The following is a 21503-nucleotide window of genomic DNA, read 5'->3' as shown; positions in this document are numbered from 1 at the left end:
TACTAGCTGTGTGACCCTGGGCAAGTCACTTAACCTTCATTGCCCTGCCCCCCCCCCAAATAGCCATAAGAATCTTTAGAAAATTTTTATATCTCAGTATTGTATTCCTTGATTATCCTGACAAATATTGTGAAACTGACCAACTCATATACTTAGGGAAAGAATAGAATGTTTTGATTAATGGATTTTCTGATCAATTAAAAATATATATTGTATTCTTATAATTTTCTATATTTAATATAAATATAATTTATTATTTGATGACTCAGTGTGTTGCAGTGGTGTATAGTTACATTTTGGAGATTGGGAATAAACCAAAACTTCACCAAGGAAGTTGCTGTTCCAATAAACCCCTGATATGAGCTTGTTTTGTTGTGATTTGCTTCTTTCTCCAATGCAATTCTCCCCAATTGAAGGGAAAAGGATTTCAGTTACTTGAGCTGTTAAGTGAATATTTCAGTTATTTGAGTTCTAATTAAGTGGATACTCAGTTTTCATTACTTAAATGTATTTAAAAGGCCCCAAAATAAGAATGCCCCATTTATCATTTATATTATTTAATATTTATTACAATAAACACTTCTAGAGCCACACAATAATTCCTTAGAAATTGTTTTGCAGTTTGCCTATATGCAAAAAAAGGAAAATTTCAGGCTTGCACATTGGGAAAAAATGTCAGAAGAGTCAGACAAAGATGAACAGCTCACAGACCGAACAACCAGTGATGAAGATGAGTTGGTATGTTTTCTTTAATGCTACTCATTGTTTGTAAAGCTCCCAAATGTAGACTGCAAATTCTGAACTTAGTTGTTTTTATGGATACTCTAGGATTCTTTATGTGAAGCAGTGTATATTAAATATTAAAATAATTTAATATTTAAATTGTTAAAGAATGCCATTTGTTGAAAATGATACATTCCAACCACATGGAATTTGCCCTACCTAAAAAAAAAACACCAAACCATATTCAATATGAATCTGTGATCTCATCAATGTAGATTTTCCCTCTAGTGAAGATCTCAACCACTGTATGCCTTCCTATCCTGTGTTCTTCTTGAATTCAACTATATCTTCCCATAAGTTCATCACAGGCTGCCCCCTTCCCAATAATCTACTAGTGGCCTATATTAATGATATTATATTGATGTACTTTGTCTAAGAAATTCTGGTTCTTAAGATGGGAATATGAAATTGAGATTCATATTTCAAAGTAGTTTTATATTCATTTAATTTTACACATAAAGTTTTCATCTTATATATCATCATAATAGGTTTGCTATGTCTTTGAGGTCACAGAGGACAAGGACTTCAATGGGGGAATTAAAGAAATAAAAGCATGGCTTTCCTTTCTAATTATTTTCAAAAGAGAAATGCATTTACTTTGCATTTCTCAGTGACTTTACTTGACTCCATTACATTAGAGATGATCGTGTAAATTGTGATTCTGAAGTAAATATGGAAAAATTAAAATCTTTATTTCCTTTACTTTCAGTCTTCTTCATAATTTTAACCTCATAATATTTTTTGCCATGATTCCACCAACTTCTTTAAACTTTAGTTTGTGGGTAGCATCAAGTCTTGGCAATACATCAGATTCAAAGATCTCAACAGTAACAGGTAGCCATGTTCAAGGGGATTCAAATTCAGCTGCCCTGCAGTCGCTAGCACCTCATTTAGTTCTTTGATTTCCACCTAGCAACTAATATACTAGGACTGGTGATACTTTGGGGTTTGTTTATGTTTTAAAATAAATCTCTTGTTTTAGGATAATGACACCTTTATGAAATTTGTAAGCGAAGATCTCCATCGGTGTGCACTGTTTACAGGTTTGAGCTCACTAATTCACTCTTGATTCTCTTTATGATGACTATATTGGATGGAAAGTAGGAAGATCTAGGAAAGTCAGAGCAGGAGAGTATGTTGGGAGAATACAACACAAAATGGGTGGGAAGAGAAAGAGAAATCTGAGATTCTTCTCATTAAGGCTTTATTGCTGTGGTGTGGTAGAAAGAATACTGGATTCAGAGTCAAAGGATATGGGTTCAAATGGCTCTATTTCTTTAGAATTAGGTCTGTGTGTAGGGGCAGCTAGGTGACACAGTGGATAAAGCACCAGCCCTGGATTCAGTAGGACCCGAGTTCAAATCTGGCCTCAGACACTTGACACTTACTAGTTGTGTGACCCTGGGCAAGTCACTTAACCCTCATTGCCCCGCCCCCCCAAAAAATTTAATTAGGTCTGTGTGACCTTGGGCAAGTCAAATATCTCTGAGCATTAGTTATCTTGTGTAAAATGAAGAGGATGGAATGGATGATACCTGAGGAACCTTCCAACTCTAAATCCTCTGATTCTATTACTGTGATAAATCTCGTTTTAAGTAAACCTTGACATATGGAAATGTAAATTAAAAATAAAGTAAGGGTTGATTATTTTCCTTTTAAAATAAACTATTCATATATTGGTATTTTGATTTAATTTACAAAATACCAGCTACATACCTCTTTGTGTAAGTGCATAATAGTAGTAGTTCACATTTATGCAGGTTTTCTGATGCAATACTCGTAATCCTCTGGTTTTGTCTACAATGTTTTGCCAATCGTTATGTCTCTCCACTTGGCAGAAAAATTAAATTTTGCTGGCTGAGGCTATTTCTGGACTCTTTTGATTAATGACAGTGACTGCTGTAGTAACTATTTTATATTCTAAAGTTTCCTAAGCAATTATGTTATTATGTTATCATAATGGTATAGGCAAGAGGCGGGGAGCTTCTGAAACAGGGTGGTGGCTATGTGAACAGAAGGGAGAAATTCAAGAGATGTTGCAGAGGTAGAAGCAACAAAATTTGGCAACTGATTAGATATGAGCAGTGAAAGAGACCTGGATGGCCTGAACAGAAATGGGGACCTCTAGAATATGTGTGTAAGTATTTAGGATGGATGATCAGTTCCATGTTAGACATGCTAAGACAGAGAATTCGTTGGGACATCCAGGTGTGGATATCCAAGAAGTAATTATTGGAGGTGTCTGGAGCTGAAAAGAAGCTCAGGGATGTGTATCAAGATTTAGGAGTCACCTGTGTAAAGTTCATTAAATCCATGGGAACTGATGATTTCATGGTTACCCCTAGAATCCTGACAGTAATTATCTGTAGCCTGTCAATAGAGACTATTATTACTAGAGACTACAATTCAGTAGAGATTAGATGTCTATCAATCAATCAGTCAGCATGCATTTCTTAAGCACCTACTACTTGCTAGGCACTGTGTATACAAAGAGCAAAATGATATGATCTCTGCCCTCAAGAGTTCATTCTATGAAGGGCAACAAAATATGCACCTATAAACATATGCAAAACATAGGCAAAGAAAAGGCAAGGTGATTTGGGGGCAAGGGGAACCATGTCACACAAGATGAGCAGGGAGTATGCCTGGCAAAAGAAGTGCCATCACATCGCCCACAGATAGCTAGAGTCTCCAAGGAATAAGTTGCACTTCCACTTGTGTGCTGTGGCCAGAGTGCTCCTCATGTGTGCCTGCTGTTCCTATTGCTAGTATATGTATTATGAGAGTATGCCCTAGATTTATGGGGAAAATGCTCTATTATAGTTTTCTTAGCATGCTATTTCATTAAATGGCTTTGCTTTGAACAGATTGCGTCCTCTGACTGGCTCAAAAAAGTAAATACATCAATCACTGTGAAGTTGAAAACTATGGTTTTGAGCGGCTGTATACTCAAAAAGTACCTTTAATCTGAAGTAGTGTATCCCACTGGACAAGTTGAGGAGGTAGCAACAAGTGCCACAAAAAAAAAAAAATAGATAAGGAAGTGAGATCTCATCTGTGACTCTTAAGAAAGTTTTATTTAGAGAGACAAATAATACAATATAATAATATAATTAGACTATAGTACTCAGAGGTTCTCAGTTCTGGTTTTGGCTCTGAGTATGACTATGCTATATGTCACTTCTCTCTGCCTCATTGGTGAGTTTGGGTTGATGATAAAAGTGGACCTTGTTTTATGGAGAAAATACATTCCAAAAAAAGTTGTATATAGTTAGAATTTTAGAATTAAAATTATATTTAAAATGAAATGAGATATTTGCTATATACAGGGATTTCATGGTGGGTCTTTTTTTTTTTAAACAAAAAAAAATCCTTTTTCTTATCCTTTTTAAGAATCTGAATTTTTAATCTAGAAATCTAATTTCATTACACTGTTACAAAGAACAATTCTATGTAACAGCCATTTCCATTCGTTAATAGGGAGGTTCATCACCAGAATGATGGTCACTAAGTGAGGAGTTTTGTTAGCCATAGTAACTCATCAAGCAGTTTGCTAAGTTGTGGAGGGGTTTTGATCTGCTTTGGTGCAAGGAATACTCATACTGGTGAAATAACAGACCTTTTAAAGAAATAGATAATGTATAGAAATAATGCTTTATTGATCACTAAAATTCTTTCTTTGCATGGCATAAATCCCATTCAAGTTGGTTTCTGTTCATATAGCAAGAGGAATAAAACAACTTGTTTGCAGTTTGCAGTTTGCAGTTTGTAGTGTTAGAGAAGAGGAAAAGCAATCCATAGTTAAGCTCCTTACACTTATGCTCCATTATCAAACTGCATTTACATCCCTCCCATTTCTCCTTGACTCAAACATTCTAATTATCTAACAAAACCAATTCAAATTCTTAAGTTGTAACAAAAATAAAAGAAAATACAGAAAGATCTAGGGGACCGTGAGGAAGAAGAAGGAAGAATTATGTTCCTAATTTCTTTTCACTTGTGAATTCACTATGGAGAAGCAGGTTATCAGTTGATTTCCATTTTTGTAGTGATAATAGTTTACATTCATATAAGCTTTCAAGTTTGCAAAGCACTTTATGTACATATTTCCTTAGTCTTACACAAACCCTGCAAGAAAAGTGCAAACCTTCCCTCCCAGCCCTGGACCTCATTTTACAAATGAGGAAACAGGCTGACAGAGGTTACATGACTTGCCCAGGTCTTTTAGCTAGTAAGGGTATGTATGATATGGTCTTAAATTGAGATCTTCTTGACTCTGAATCCAACACTGTATCCATAACACTTTTCTGACTCTCCTGGATCATCCAGACTAAGAATATAATTTTTAGTAATGTATGTATTTATTTTACCATAATTCCACACCATAACAACTTGGATGCCTCAGAGTTGATAATAAAATAATTTTTTCCTATATTAAGTCTGCTTAAAATTAGATACATTTATTTACCAAAAAAATAATACTTGGCAAATAAAAGGTGTTATGCAAATGTCAAATAACTGTTCATAACTTTGGTAGAGGAAAAAATGTGTTTAATGAATTCAAATGATGTTAAAGAAACAAAGGAAACTTAAAACATGAACACTTGTGATTTTGCGGGTTTTGCCCCCAATCAGCCCTTTGCTTGCATTTGCCTTCCAACAGATGCTACTGGTGACCAATCTTTACCTCGGACTACACAGATTTTGTTGGAATATCAGCTAGGGAGATGGGTCCCACGTCTTCGTGAACCCCGAGACCTATATGGTGTCTCTTCATCTGGTCCACTGAGTCTAACACGATGGCCATGCCACTGTGAAGTAGTTGAAGAGAAAATCCTACACATTGGTATGTCCTTATCAGCTGCATTTAAGACATAAAGCATAGCAAACTTATTTTGCCAATCTAAGAAGATACATGGCCAAAAAAAAAGGGATGGGAAGCTTCAGTCACTTCTGGATTCAGGACTTAAAATGTGTAAGGAATTTGGTAATCCTGCACATTTGCAATTATCAATGCCGTGTTTTGCATTAGTCAGACCAATACTCCACTCCATTTCCCCCACCGCCCACTGCACACATAGAGACTCACCCAGATCAGCCAACATCCAAGAAATTAGTCTCTGAGACAGGTGCAGAGGTATGATAACTTTTAAAGCTTTAACTAATATTCTCAAGAACTTAATTATCCCCTCTACTTCAGGCTTTCTCTTTTTACATTCTTTCCCCATTTTCTTTGTTCTTCTCTTGACCTTAATGTTTTCGTCCCAAGACAAATGCTTTTTCTTGCCTGCCTAGTCAGTGCTACTTTGGAAGGTGGTAATTAAATCAATCACAACTTTCCCCCCTCTTACCATTTATATAAAAGCTAATCTATCCAATGCTAACACATAATGGGTAGTGCTATATAAAGTATTATTGGGTATATGGTCTAACACTTTATGCAGCTGATTTTACTGGTGCTCATGGTTCCCCAACTAATGAAGTAAGTTCATACCAAAAGAAAAACATTTGAACTTATTACATAAATTACTTTTGTGCAAATGGACACTTCTAAAGGGCTTTCAAATAATATTTCATAAGTGGGTTGAATATCTTGTACTCTTGCTTCATGCAAAACTCGGTTTAACAAATTATTTTTATGTGATGATTTTATTGTATATTTGAAAGGAATAGCAAGTTGTGCATGGTAGATTTGCAGTTTCATGTATGATCATCTTTTTATTGTATTATATTATGGAAATGCTTGTTTTATTCCACAGTTTTTTAAAAAAATGAATATATTTTCCCCAATTGCATGTTAAAGAAGTTTTGAGTTCCAAATTCTATCCCTTCCTCCCTTACTTCCCACCCTTCCTCACTTCTCTCCCCGCTCCCTGAGATGGTATAGGTTATGCAATCATGTATAACATTTCCATATTAGTCATTTTGTACAAGAAGGCCCAAATAAAAGAATAGGAACAAAAGAAAGTGAAAAATAACATGCTTCAGTCTGTATTCAAACTATTTCTCTGGAGGCAGATAGTATGCTTCATCATTACACCTTTGGGATTGTCTTGGATCATTGTATTGCTGAGAAGAGCTAAGTCATTCATTCACAGTTCTTCATCAAACAATATTACTGTTACTGTGTACAATGTTCTCTTGGTTCTATTCACTTCACTATACATCAATTCATGTAGGTCTTTATAGGTTTTTCTGAAATCATTCTGCTTGTTATTTCTTATAGCATAATAATATTCCATCACTGTCATATACCACAGCTTGTTTAGCCATTCCCCATTTGATGGGCATCCTTTCACTTTCCAATTCTTAGCCACCACAAAAAGAGCTGCTATGAATATTTTTTTAACAAATAGGTCCTTTTCCCTTTTTTGATGCTTCTGGGATATAGACCTAGAAGTGGTATTACTGGATCAATGGGTATGCACAGTTTTACAGCCCTTTGGGCTTCGTTCCAAATTGTTCTCCTAAATGGTTGGATCAGTTCACAACTCGACCAGTAGCACATTAGTGTCCCACTTTTCCTACATCCCCTCTATCATCCCTCTATCATCATTTTCCATTTTTGTCACATTAGCCAATCTAATAGATGAGAGGTGGTACCTCAGAGTTGTCTTAATATACATTTCTTCAATAGTTATTTAGAGCATTTTTTTATATGACTATAGATAGCTTTGATTTCTTTGTCTGAAAACTTGCTGTTCACATCCTTTGACTATTTATCAATTGGGGAATGACTTACATTTTTATAAATTTGACTCAGTTCTCTATATATTTGAGAAATGAGGCCTTTATCAGAGATATTTATTACAAAAATTTTCCCACAATTTTCTGTTTTCCTTTTAATTTTGGTTGCATTGGCTTTGTGTTAAAATGTTTAACATATATAATCAAAATTATCTATTTTCATTTTGTAATGCTCTATATATTTTCTTTGGCCCTAAATTCTTCCCTTATGCATAGATCTGATAAATAAACTATTCCACGTCACTCTTTATGTGTAAATAATATACCCATTTTGACCTTATCTTGATATATGGTATGAGATCTTGGTCTGTCTATACCTAGGTTCTGGCATACTTTTTTCTAGTTTTCCCAGCAATTTTTGCCAAAAAATGAGTTTTTGTTCCAAAAGCTTGGATCTTTGGGTTTATTATATACTAGATTGCTGTGGTCATTCACTATAATGTAACGTGTACCTAATCTATTCCACTGATCCACCACTGTATTTCTTAGCCAGCATCAGATTGCTTTGATAATTATTACTTTATAATGTAGAACAAACTATTTTTTAAAAGTATGGTGAAATCACTCTGCTTTTACCATTATTTTGTTTAGTAAATCCATTTTTCATGGAAAAAGTAAAATTCAACCTAAATTATCAAAAGTTCCAAGTTAATAGACAAAATTGTAAGATTTCCATGTATATTCTGTACTAGACTTCTCAATACCTCTAACAATTAGGAAGAACTGGCCAATAGGTTTCAGGCACAGCAATATCACTTCTCACTGTGAATAGGGATTTTCCTCATTAACTTTCTTCCTTTCCCTTCAACCAAGCATATAATTGTTGTTTGTATTCCCTTCCATCAAATCTTATTATGTTACCTCCTTCAAAATCAGCCCTACAAATTATTTTTCTGGAAACAATACAGTCTCACTCACAGACCCAGACACAAAACCTCCCCCACACCTATCCATCCCAGTTACAGATTCCCTGATTTCTTCTTTAGTAATACTTTTTTAGTGCAGCTAGGAGGTGTGGTGGATAGAGCACTGGCCCTGGATTCAAGAGGACCTGAGTTCAAATCCAACCTCAGACACTTAACACTTACTAGCTGTGTGACCCTGGGCAAATCACTTAACCCCAATTGCCTCACAAAAAAAAAAAAAAAAAAAGGTTAATACTTGGGGGTGGGGGCATGCAACAGACATTTTATTTTTTCGAGCTACACGTTAGGGTAGTTTTCAACATTCATTTTCATAAGATTTAGAGTTCCAAATTTTTCTCCCTCCCTCCCTTTCTTCCCCCCTCCACAAGACAGCAACCAATCTGATATAGGTTATATATGTTCAATACACAAGTACTCTTGCATCTGATAAATCAGTTCTTTCTATGAGAGTGGTTAGTATGCTTCATCATTAGTCCCTTGGGGTTGTCTTGGATCATTGTATTGCTGAGAGTAGTTAAGTCATTCACAATTGCTTCTAGAACAATATTGCTTTAGCTATGCACGGTGTTCTCCCAGTTCTGCTCATTTCACTATAATCAGTTCATATGAGTCTTTCCAGGTTTTTCTGGGATCATCCTGTTTGTCATTTCCTATAGCACAATACCATTTCACCACAATCATATGCCACCACGGCTTCTTCAGTCATTCCTCAATTGATGGACATTCCCTTGATTCCCAATTCTTAGCCACCACAAAGAGTTGCTATAAATATTTTTTGTACAATTTTGCCCCTTTTCTCTTTTTCCCTGATTACTATTGTTAACTGTTTCCCTCCATATTATTCCCTTCCCCATGATATTTACTCTATTATCTATCTTCTTTCACCCTATCCCTCTTCAAAAGGGATATGCTTTTGTCTGTCCCATCCCCCAATTTGCCCTCCCTTCTTTTGCCCCTCTCTCTTTATCCCTTCCCCTTTCTGTTTTCCTGCAGGGTTAGATAGATTACTCCACCCAGTTGAGTGTGTATGTTATTCCTTCCTTGAGCCAATTCTGATGAGTGTTAGGCATATTTACTGCCCAGATTAAATAGATTACTCCACCTAATTGGGTGTGTGTTTTAATCCCTCCTTGAGCCAACTCTGATGAGATTAATGTCTTTGAGCCTGTTCTGATGAGTTTAAAGTTCATTTACTGCCCTGCTCCTCCCCCATCTCTTCTCCCACTCTATAGACCCTTTCCTGTTTCTTTCATGTGGGATTTCAACCCATGCTACCTCTGCCCTTCCCCCTTCCCCAGTGCATTCCTCTCACCCCTCAATTTTACCCTAAAGATGTCATCATGGGGCAGCTAGGTGACACAGTAGACAAAGCATCCACCCTGGACCCAGGAGGACCCCAGCCAAAACCCAGCCTCAGACACAAGACAGTAACCCACTGCACGACTCCAGATATGTCCCCCAACTCCAATTTTTCATGGTTCTCTAAGGTTTTGTATTTGAATGTCAAATTTTCCATTCAGTTTAGGTCTTTTCATCACGAATACCTGAAAGTCCTCTTTTTTCATTGAAGTCCCATTTTTTTCCTCTGAAAGATTATAATCAGTTTTGCTGCATACGTGATTCTTGGTTGTAATCCCAATTCCTTTGCCCTCATATTCCATGCCCTCTGATCCTTTAATGTAGAAGCTGCTAGTTTTTGTGCTATCCTGACTGGGGCTCCACAGTACTTGAATTCTTTCTTTTTGGCAGCTTGCAATATTTTCTCCTTGTCCTGGGAGCTCTAGAATTTGGCTATAATATTCCTAGGAGTTTTCCTTTTGGCATCTCTTTTTTGTTTTTTTTGTTTTTGTTTTTGTGGGGGAATGAGGGTTAAGTGACTTGCCCAGGGTCACACAGCTAGTAAGTGTCAAGTGTCTGAGGCTCCATTTGAACTCAGGTCCTCCTGAATCCAGGGCCAATGCTTTATCCACTGTGCCACCTGGCTGCCCCCCGTTCTGGCATCTCTTTCAGGAAGTAATTGGTGGATTCTTTCAATTTCTATTTTACCTTCTGCTTCTAGAATATCAGGGCAGTTTTCCCTGACAATTTCTTGGAAGATGATGTCTAAGCTCTTGCCTTGATCATGGTTTTCAGATAGACCAATAATATTCAAGTTCTCTCTCCTGGCTCTATTTTCCAGGCCAGCAGTTTTTCCAAGAAGATATTTCACACTGCCCTCTATTTTTTTTAATTTATTCATTTGCATTTGCTTTATTGTGTCTTGGTTTCTCATAAAGTCACTGGCTTGCATTTGTTCAATCCTAATTCTTAGGCAGTTATTTTCATCAGAGAGCTTTTCCATTCGGCTTTTCAAGCTGTTGACTTCTTTCTCATGTCTTTCCTGCATCACCCTCATTTCTCTTTCCATTTTTTCCTATACCTCTCTAACTTTATCTTCAAAGTCCTTTTTGAGTACCTCCATGGCCGGAGACCAATTCATACATTTCTTGGAAGCTTTAGATATAGGGGCCCTGATGTTGACATCTTCCTCTGAGGGTGCACCTCTATCTTCCTTGTCACTAAAGAAACTTTCTTTGGTCCTCACCTTTCTCTGTCTATTCATCTTGCTTTTCTTTCACTTGACTTTTAGCTCCTTGAAGTGGGGCGCTGTTTCCAGGCTTCAGTATTCCAAGCTTCAGAAGGTCCCAGGTGGTATGATTTAAGGAGGAGCAGGTTCTTCACTCACCTGGCCTGTTCCCTGGTCCATAGATGACCCCAGGCCAATTTGCTAATCAACCAGCTTTGTGTGATGTGGTTGTCAGCTCTGACAAGCCTGTGCCCCTCCCCCACCTGGGCCACTGCTACTCAAGCCTACCTCCTGGTTCCCAGCAGGGGTGACAAACCCAAGTTCTGCCTCAGCACCAGCAAAGACCCTGTAGTCTCCCCCCTGCCAAGGGCTCAGCCCTCTCACCAGATTGTGAGCTTAGTTCTAGACAACACTGGTGCTGCAGCTGATTCAGAGGCTTGGGGAAGGGGTCTCTTTTGCTTTGATGTCTTCCCCATTTATGCATAATATCTTTTAATTTTAAAGTTAATTTTTAAACTCAATATCCAAACTTTAAAAATCTCCAATCATCTAATTAAACTCTAGAAATATATCTTCTTTTGCAGATTGTGCTCCTCCCTACCCTGAGCCATTGTATGTCTCAACAGGTGATGAATTGGAACCCCATTATCTAGACTCTACTCAAGGCACTGTGGTTTATCTTGGTAATGATGGTAGGTATGTACTTAGAAGTATATTGTGCAGTAATTTGGATAGCTGAGTTAGTCTTATCTTTTCTTTTGCTATTCATACCAGCAATTACAAAAAATAATTACTAGGCTTACCCCCAGTATGGGATTCAGTTATATGTTCATCCAGGTATTTATAGAATACTCATTACAATAGTAGAAGAATGCCTTATTCTACAAGAATCATTAATAGAGTCATAAACTTGTAGCATTAGTCCTGGCCTTGGATATTTTCTAGTCCAATGCCTTCATTTTACAAATGAGGAAAATGAGGCTTAGAAAGATGAGTTATAACTTGATAGCACTTTATAAAGTTAAAACTTTATTGCACTTGGAGAAATAGCACTTGGCAATTTTCTAAAACAAATTGTATTTTTCTATAAACCTACATAAACCTGCAGAGATCAGCTAAATTAAGTTTAATTTGCTACCACTGTAGTCCATCCTGCTAGTACCCCTCTTCCTTCTACCTGTTTTTTCACCTGGTTTTCATTGGCTCTCATGACCATGTTTTTCTTGGGCTGCCTGCCACCTTTTGAATAGAATTAATACAGTAACTTATAAATAATTTCTGTGGTGTTTCTAGAATCATAGAATTAGAGTTGGAGTAAACCTTAGAGGTCATCTAGCATGACCCCTACGCAAAGCATGAATCCTGTCTACAACATTCCCAATAAGTAGTCTTTCAACCTTTTGTCAGAGTTTACCAGTGAAGGGAGCTCACAACCATCTAAGGTAATCTATTCCATTTTTTAAACTCTACTAATTATTAGAAAACGTTTTCTTGTGCTAAGCTGAAGTCTCTCTCCCTATTATTATGCCCTTTAGTCATTCTTCTCACATTTGAGTCCAAGTAGTATATATCTAATCACATTTTCATATATGTTAAGATATTTATCTTCATTACATATGGAAACATGATATATGAAGACATTTATCAATCACGAACTCAGATTCTTTAAGAGACATGAACTCTTAACAGCAGATATCACAGGCTCTCATACTCCTTAAACATGGAAATATGGAAATCCTGAATTGTTTAACAATTAGAGTTTTGACAGTTTATAATACTTTTATAATAGATACCTTCCAAGAAGTAGTTAACTGACGATCTTTTATAGTTATAGTAAAAATTAATTTTATTCAAAATTCAGAAAACTCAAAGAAGAGTAACTTGAATAGAGAAGTGGGTGAAGAATAACTGATAGGTAAGGTGGGAATAATGGAGGCACTGGCTAGCAATAGAACCTAATATGGACTAATTTGTTGGAACAAAGAACAAGGTAAGGGAAGCTCTCAAATGGTGGTAGGAAGGTCTTCTGTAGAATAAAATTCCTATTGTGCAAAAAGAATCACAGATGTAAACTATCCCATTCTTAAATTCTGACCTCTTATATTAGGTTATAATAAGTAAGACTTACCTGTATAGAGATTCTATAATATGGGCGTTTACATTGAAGATCTTAAACTTGAGATACAAACACTAAAAGATTCAAAGATCAGTCAATAAATTAATGGTAAGGTCAGCATTATAAGTCTGTCTGTATGTCTTTCTCTCACTCTCATCTATAATTAAAACCACACTATAAACTTTGGAAAGGTCTCAAATCAAACTTTAAAATTTACAATTTAAAAACAATATAAGTGGACCCAAAACTATTATCAGTTAGTTTCTAGTTAAGAAGCTATCTTTTATGTGTCTTACAAATAGAAAATAAAATGTATACAAGTGAAAAATGTACCAAATTTTACAAGTAAACTTTTATACAGTGGAATGGGACATCATAGCCTGTGTATTTACTATGACCAATAGGTTTTGGGATAGTGAAAAATAATAAAGCTAGTTAATGACTCCATTTCATTTCTTATGATTTTTCCTTTCAGTAAGACTGACAGTAATGATCATTTCCACTAAATACTTATTTATTTATTAGCAATCAGTCCTAGGTCAAGGTCTCTCTTACATCCTTATAGTTTAATCCCTTCTGACAACAAAAGGACTGTAGGGGGTGCCTGGGAAAAATGCTTGTCAAAGATTGAATAATTACCCAAATGAGTTCTACAGTTTCCCCCTCCCCCTACTGGCTAGTATATTATAATATCTGAGGAAATCTTTCCCAAACTGTGTTCTATAGACCAGAACAAAGCAGTCCAAGGTGTTTAATGGGCAAAAAAGCATAATAGCATACATGTATACATATAAGCATACATATGTCTGCATTAATTTCTAACCATCAAGTGCTACTCTGGCTACATACAGCCTTATGTCAGAGACATGCAGCCTTTGGTATGCTGTAATCTGCTGCCTCCTTGTGGTTCTAATACCTTTCAAAGTTAGAACTATCCAGACCTAGGGACAGAGCTGGCTGGAAGCTGATAGGACTGTGGCTTCTAGTCCATGAACTTTAGAAGGAAAAGTGATTCTTCTAGATGGGCTGTTTCTAGCCTCCCTCATTAATGGATAAATTAGAAGGGAAAGTCAGAGACACAGTCAGGAACCCCAGGTCCCCCAGAGTATCTCTTCATTTGTTCGTTCATTCATTCATCTATTTATCTGTTTATTCCTTCATTCATTTATTTGTTTATTCATTTGTTCATTCATTTATTGCTAGTTTCTGGTTAGTCTCCGTGCTCTATAGAAATTCCTTTTTTGCTCCTGCCCTCAAGGAGCTCACATTCTAATAAGGGTAATATTGTGCAAATAACTATTCATATAGAAGACATATACAGTATAAATCAAAAGTAATCGCAGAGGAAAAACACTAGCAATAGATAAGATGAGGACCAAGAAAGGTCTCCTGCAGAAGATGGGGTTTGAGCTGAGTCTTTAAGGAAACTAAAGAAGTTAGGCATAGGGATGAGGAGGAAGAATACTCCAAGCCTAAGGGACAACCTTTGCAAATGCAGAGAAGCAGGAGAGGGCGTGTGCTATTAGAGGAACAGCAAGTAGGCCAACCTAATTGGACCATAGAATCCTGAAAGGAGACTATGAGACTGGAAAGGGAAGCAGGGGTCAGATTATAAAAGATTCTAAAAGCTAAAGAAAGGGTTTTATATTTGCTCCTGGGCATAACAGCAAGTCATTGCTGTTTATTGAGAAGGGTGGTACATGGTCAGACCTACATTTTATGAAGATTGCTTTGGCAGTTTAGTGGAAACTGAAAGGGGACTTGAGGCGGGGAGTCCAACCAGAAGACTTTTGCAGTAGTATAAGCAATATACTTGGTGAAGGCCTTATTTGGGGTAAGAGCTGCATGAGTAGAGAAAAGGGAATAGATATGAGAGACATTCTAAAGGTAGGAATTACAAGATTTGACAGCAGATTGGATATGTGAGGTGAGTGGGCTAAGAAATAGAAAAGTCATGTAGTCTTTTTTTACCCATGAAAAATTTGTCATTTGCACAAGGCTTTCTTTTCCCCTTTTTAAAGTTCCCCAATCCTAGATAATTTAAGCAAAAGATATTTAACTAGACTTTCAATGAGTCATTCAATTAGAATTACATGTTGTTGGCTATGGAAGAAGGTAAGCTTCTTGAGAGCAGAGAGTATTTTGGGTTTTGTCTTTGTATTCCAAGCTCCTAGCATAGGACTTTGTACTCAGTAGGTGCTTGTTCAGTTTAATTGAATTGCATCACTTGAAAATTACTCTGGAAGTTCAGAAATTCAAGGAGCTTTGACAATTCTAGTTGGAGTACACTGCTCAGAAGAACACCAGGAGGAAACACTCTGGCAATCAGGGCAGCTTGGAAAGTTACTCAGAAGTGTCCAATTCCTGGCCTTCTGTCATCCAGTGGCAAAACTGCCTGGGAAAGAAGCTGATTAAAATGTAATTGAAAAAGTTTAACAAAGTAATAAAAATAATACAACACAGATAATGATTATTTGTGGCTTTCTAAGTCAGTATGCTTCCTCTAGGATCTGGTTCTATATGAGTTTGGCAACACTGGACTATATACTATACTTAAAAAGCAAATTCTACATAATAGAAACTCACAGTTTCATGTAACATTTTCTTTTTACTCTTCTACTCTTTGTTTTCCTCTTTATATGAAAATGCTAATTTCATTTAGTGTTGGTTATTTTTAAAAATTTATAGTGCACTGCTCGCTGATATAATTACTAGTGATTTAAACACTTCAGCAATGCCTGGTTTGATTTTAAATATGTTTAATAGCTAAACAGGGCAGGTAGGTGGCACAGTGGGTAGAGTGCCAGACCTGGAGTCAGGAAGACTCATCTTTCTGAGTTCAAATCTGGCTTCAGACACTAACTAGCTATGTGATCCTGGGCAAGTCACTTAACCCTGTTTGCCTCAGTTCCTCATCTATAAAATGAGCTTGAGAAGGAAATGGAAAACCACTCCAGTATTTTTGCCAAGAAGACCCTAAATTGGGTTCATGTCCAAAAAATCGGACACAACTGAAATGACTGAACAACAAAAATAGCCAATTTGGAATTTCTGTGTGCTATTTAAATAAAGCCTGATAAATATCAGAGAAGAAAATGGAGGGAAATGACTGGATCCCTCCAGTTGTTGCTTTTTTTCCAAGCTCTGCAAACTTGACAGATCTGAAGAATTGGGAAGCGATACACAGGAAAATTGTATATGAGGATGATGATTATAAAGACTGAAGGATAAAACTTTTAGTAGTACTTAATTCTGTAGGTATATGAAGATATGTTATTTAGAAGATATTGATAAGCCATTTTTCTTTTTTATGATAATAGAACAAGAAAAAAGCTTAAATTGCAGTAAGAGGGATTTAAATTGGACGTGAGTAAAAACTTTCTGATGGTGAAGTTTATAATACATTAAAATAGGTTCTTGAGGAAGGTGAGTTTTTCTTGACATGTTAAAAGAAAACCTTCATTTGGGCCTTTGCCCTCAATAATGAAACAAACTCAGGTAGAGAATTAAAATGAGTTTATTGCAGCACTAAAGGCAAAAGTGCATTGAATGCAGCCTGGCAAGGAAATTCAAACCTCACACTGTTTTAATAGAGGAATTTCATAAGGGAAAGACAAGTCTGATGGCACACACATTTCCAAAAGGTGATGGACCACTGCATCTCAGCTCCTCCCCCAATGCTGCATCATAGGGAAATGAGATTAGAGATGGGGGGGGCGATGAAAGTGCATGTGGCTATGTGCTGACTAGCAGGTAATACGACAGACAAGCAGATGGAATCAAAGTACATGCCACCTCTCCCAACAGACTGGCTGACACACACCCTGGAAGACAAGCAAGACTCGGAAACAATAGGGTCACTTGAACTGACTCAGCACTAATTTCAATAATTCCCTCCTGTTGTACTAACCATACTCATGGTTCTGCACCACGATTAGACCTATATTCATTCTCCATCTTCAACTGCAACATCCCAATCTCTGTTGCCTGTAAACTTGGGAGTTGACTTGAGAATCAGTTCTTACCACCAAGGGAGGCACTGTAAACATAAACAGCATACAGTCCCTATGAGGACACACAAGGAAAAGCCATCGATGCTTTAGCCAATGAAAATTTCTGTACCCCCAACCATCTGTAGCTCATAGACTTGGCAGTTCAATATAGTCACTCTACAGGTATTCGTGGGTGTGCAAATGGTAGGGTGCTCACTTTCACCCCACTTTTATCACAGTTTCCCTCTGCAAGGAGTTCAACTCTTGATAAGAAAGGCAGCTGGAGGCTGCACAGAAGGCCTCTGCATAAACACCATGGGCAAACCAGAACCAGCAAACATGCAGTACAAGGGCCTTAGTTCCTACAATGCTATCTGTCCAGACAGAAATGACAAGCAGCTTACAGAATAGGCAACAGGTCCGTAACATGCACACAACTAACATAAAAAGCAGTTATAACAGGAGAATAAAGAAACCCCATATAGAAGATTTAGGGGAATCAAGTCCTTTATCAGTGTCCATGATCTTCAGGAATCTGGCAAACACTTCTGTGCATCTCTCAAACATACAAATGGAGGCAGGTCTGTGGAGGCATTTCCTTAACCATCTTCAGGTCTTAACTCACTTGTGGAGCTTGTCTCTATAATGCATCAGCATTATAAACTTATATTATAAACTTCAGAGAATTTCAGTTTTTTATATAGCACTTGTACCTTCCACCTTCACCCACACCTTGTGTCTGATAGACAATGCCATCAACCGACTGAAAGAGGAATTTAAAATTTTTTTAAATCTGTCCCTTAATATTATCAGAGACTTCAAAATAGGAAATAATGGCTTAAAATATCTTTACATGTATTAATATAGAGAATTCTATATGTAAAATTATCTGATTTTTAGAACTTATTTGTAAAAGACTTAAAATCATTATGTCCCATTTTGAAACACTTTAGAAGCTGTTCATTTATACACACACACATACACACACACATCCTCATCTTTAGATTTCTAACAGCTTAATCTTGTTGCTTTCTCAAAATCTACTGCATCAGTAAAATTTAAAAACACTTTTATGTCTTCACCCTATCCCTTTCTTTGTGGATATATATATATATATATATATATATATATTTTATCTTCATATCAGCCTGAAAGAGTGAAGCATGACTATTAGCAAGGGGATGGCAAGCCTAAGGACTCATTTACTTAGATGCTCAGGATATGGGGTTGACCACAAATTCAGATTAAATAGTAAGATCTTTCATACTTGTATCCCATTATAGTAAGTCAGATGTTTTAGTATTAATATACTAATTAATAGATTTTATATTATAATGACAAAACTTCACAATCCCCTGTCAGGATAATAGAAATTTATTATGAAAGGAAAAGGGAGGAACATGGTTTTGGTGATATCAAAACTGTCCTTTTAAGGGTACAGATTGATCTGATGAGCCATAATGGGGAAAATTCCCTCAGTTCTATATGATTCCACATATGAGTCATATTCAATGGCCAATCATGTAGCAAAGTTCCACATTAATTCACAGGGTATCAAAAGCCAGGTTTAAAATTAACCAGATGGGGGCAGCTAGGTGGCGTAGTGGATAAAGCACTGGCCTTGGATTCAGGAGTACCGGAGTTCAAATCCAGCCTCAGACACATGACACTTAACTAGCTGTGTGACCCTGGGCAAGTCACTTAACCCTCATTGCCCTGCAAAAATAACAAAAAAAAATTAAATTAAATTAACCAGATGGGAATTTTTCCTGTTCAGAAAGGAAATAGCACAGTGGGAAACAGAGTCAAGAGGATCCTTCTTTTGCCTACACAGGGTCCCCTCAACTTTTCCCAGGTGCAGTACATGGCACCTCTCCCAACAGACTGGCCAACACAAACCTGGAAGATAAGCAAGAATTCAAACAATGGGGTAACTCAAACTGACTCACTAGAATGATAAATGATGGGAATGCTTTAAGGGTGGCAAATTTGGATTTAGGACTGACCACAAGATCATAAATTTACAGGTGGAGGAGACCTCAGAGGTCATCAAGTACAAACTGCTCTTTTTCTAGATGAGGAAACTGAAACGTGTAGAGGGTAAATGACCTGTCCAACATAGTAAATGTTAAAGCCAAGATTTCTACCCAAGTGCTCTGCCTCCAAATCCACCACTCATAGCATTACATCCCTATATCATGCAATTAAACAGTTTCATCTTATGCAAAAAAATAGATAAATTTGAGCAGTTTCAGTAGAACTTGCTGAACTTTGGGTATGAGCATACTCAAAGAGCTTTGATTAGTAGATTGCTATCAACCTGTAGAACAGTGATTCTCAAACTTTTTGATCTCAGGTCCTGCTTAGTCTATTAAAAATTTAGAACCCCAAAGAGCTTTTATTTATATGGTTTCTATCTATCAATATTTACTATGTTAGAAATTTAAGCAAATTTTGAAATATTAATTCATTTAAAAATATTACATGTTACATAATACTACATGTCGACATAAATAACATTTTGTTGTTGTTGTTTGTTTTTGTTTTTGTTTTTGTTTGTGAGGCAATTGGGGTTAAGTGACTTGCCTAGGGTCACACAGCTAGTAAGTGTTAAGTGTCTGAGGCTGGATTTGAATTCAGGTCCTCCTGACTCCAGGGCTGGTGCTTTATCCACTGCGCCACCTAGCTGCCCCATAAATAACATTTTAATGAAAAATAATTATACTTCTACTTAAGGAAAAGAGTGGCGTTATAATTGTAAGCTTTATATTGTTTGATGTTTGAGGTTACAATTATAATGATAAGATTCCAATATGGAGTCCATAAAAGCATATAGGCTAAGTCAGACACATTTGTACTTTTCCACTGTTCTTATCTAAACTCTGTGGCAGACAGATGATGCTTGCAGTTTTTGATTGGATGAACCTCTTGGCCTGCTTCAGGGGTCCTGAGTCATTCTTCTGTTCCCTTAGATAGCTAACTTAGTTTGTGGTCCAAATAAAGAAACTCCCTCTATTTGAGCCTCACCTAAACCTGGTAGTGATAAGTGACCCTAAAGACTTCTCCACCAAAACTGGATCTAATTAGGAAAGCCCTCTTCTAGATTTGGCACCAATTACCTGTTCTCAACCAAACCCCTTTTTAGAGTACATGATTTTGCCACCCAAACCCCAATTTTGAGCATGTTTTCTCTCTCCCCCTCATACTGGGCGTTTCTTTCATCCACAGGGACAAACCTCTCTCTGTTTATATTACTATATACTGTGTTTATATGATTTTATTTGCTTGCTGTATAACATAATAATAAAGCTCTTGTTTATATCAGCTTCCTGATTACCAACTTCCTGGAAATTCTGGAACCCCGGTCTTTGCTTTAACCTGAGTAGCGAGGTCAAATAAAGCAAGTGTCACATATTTTTGCAAATGTCTTTAATATCTGGCTTAATAGAAGAGAGCTCTATTCTCATACCTGCTTCTGAATTTAATCCATGTAATATGTTGTTTTGACTTAAGTACATTAAGATAACCTAGACACACAGATATGTAGTTGGAAAAAGGAAGAATATTTTAGACAAATTGCATCTTCATATTATTTTGAAAATAGTTTTTAACCTCATGGATGCTCTGAAACACTCTTGGGGCTTAACACCCAGGGTACTTGAACCACATTTTGAGAGTGGCTGCTATAGAGAAACTTCTACTAGCATACCCATGGGATTCTGTTCTTGTCCTATTTAGTTTTTGTGGGACAACTAAGAGGTGCAGTGGTAGAGCACTGGCCCTGACGTTGAGAGGATCTGAGTTCAAATCTCACGTCAGACACTTACTACCTGTGAGACCCTGGGCAAGTCACTTAACCCTAGTTGCCTTACATCAGTCATCCTGATGTATATCTTGCTACTGGACCCAAATGACTCTGGAGGAGAGAGTAAGATTGGTGACTTTGCACAGCCCTCCCTCACTCAAATCCAATTTGCTGCAAATCATGACATCACCCCAATGTCATGGTCCTCTTCGAGAATGAAGGACAAGCAACAATTAATTTTGTATCAATGAATTAGATAAAAGAAAAAGACATTAGTGACATGCTTATCAATTTTAATATATCATAAAGCTGGGAAGGATAGAAAATATGTAAGATTGTGGAATCAGGATCTCAAATTTCCTGCACTGAGACTCTAAAACTAAACTGCATAGGTACAGGATTAGACTAGGCCACAGTCTTCATGAATTAAAATTTAGAAGACTCTAATTGAGTGCTAATTTAGACCAAGTCAACAGTGTGATATAGCTGATAAAATTGCTAATCTGATCTTGAGTTTCATTAGTAAAAATATAATTTCCACAATTAGGGACTTGCTACTTTATTCTGA

The 21503-nt window shown here is 36.8% G+C and overlaps 1 protein-coding gene across 1 annotated transcript in view; it reads left to right on the top strand.

The window, feature by feature from the left end:
- Positions 1-672: 672 nt before the first annotated feature.
- The window catches only part of AGBL3 (AGBL carboxypeptidase 3), a 120240-nt gene continuing 99409 nt past the window's right edge, over positions 673-21503 (top strand). Inside the window, exons 1-5 of the mRNA XM_043967565.1 lie at positions 673-738; positions 1766-1826; positions 4803-4805; positions 5447-5629; positions 11607-11714. Of these exons, the coding sequence (XP_043823500.1) occupies positions 673-738; positions 1766-1826; positions 4803-4805; positions 5447-5629; positions 11607-11714 (421 nt within the window). The remainder of the gene's footprint in view (positions 739-1765; positions 1827-4802; positions 4806-5446; positions 5630-11606; positions 11715-21503) is intronic.

This window comes from Dromiciops gliroides, chromosome 5, assembly GCF_019393635.1.
Source record: "Dromiciops gliroides isolate mDroGli1 chromosome 5, mDroGli1.pri, whole genome shotgun sequence".
Taxonomy (NCBI): Eukaryota; Metazoa; Chordata; class Mammalia; order Microbiotheria; family Microbiotheriidae; genus Dromiciops; species Dromiciops gliroides.
This window is presented reverse-complemented; position numbering and strand designations above follow the sequence as displayed.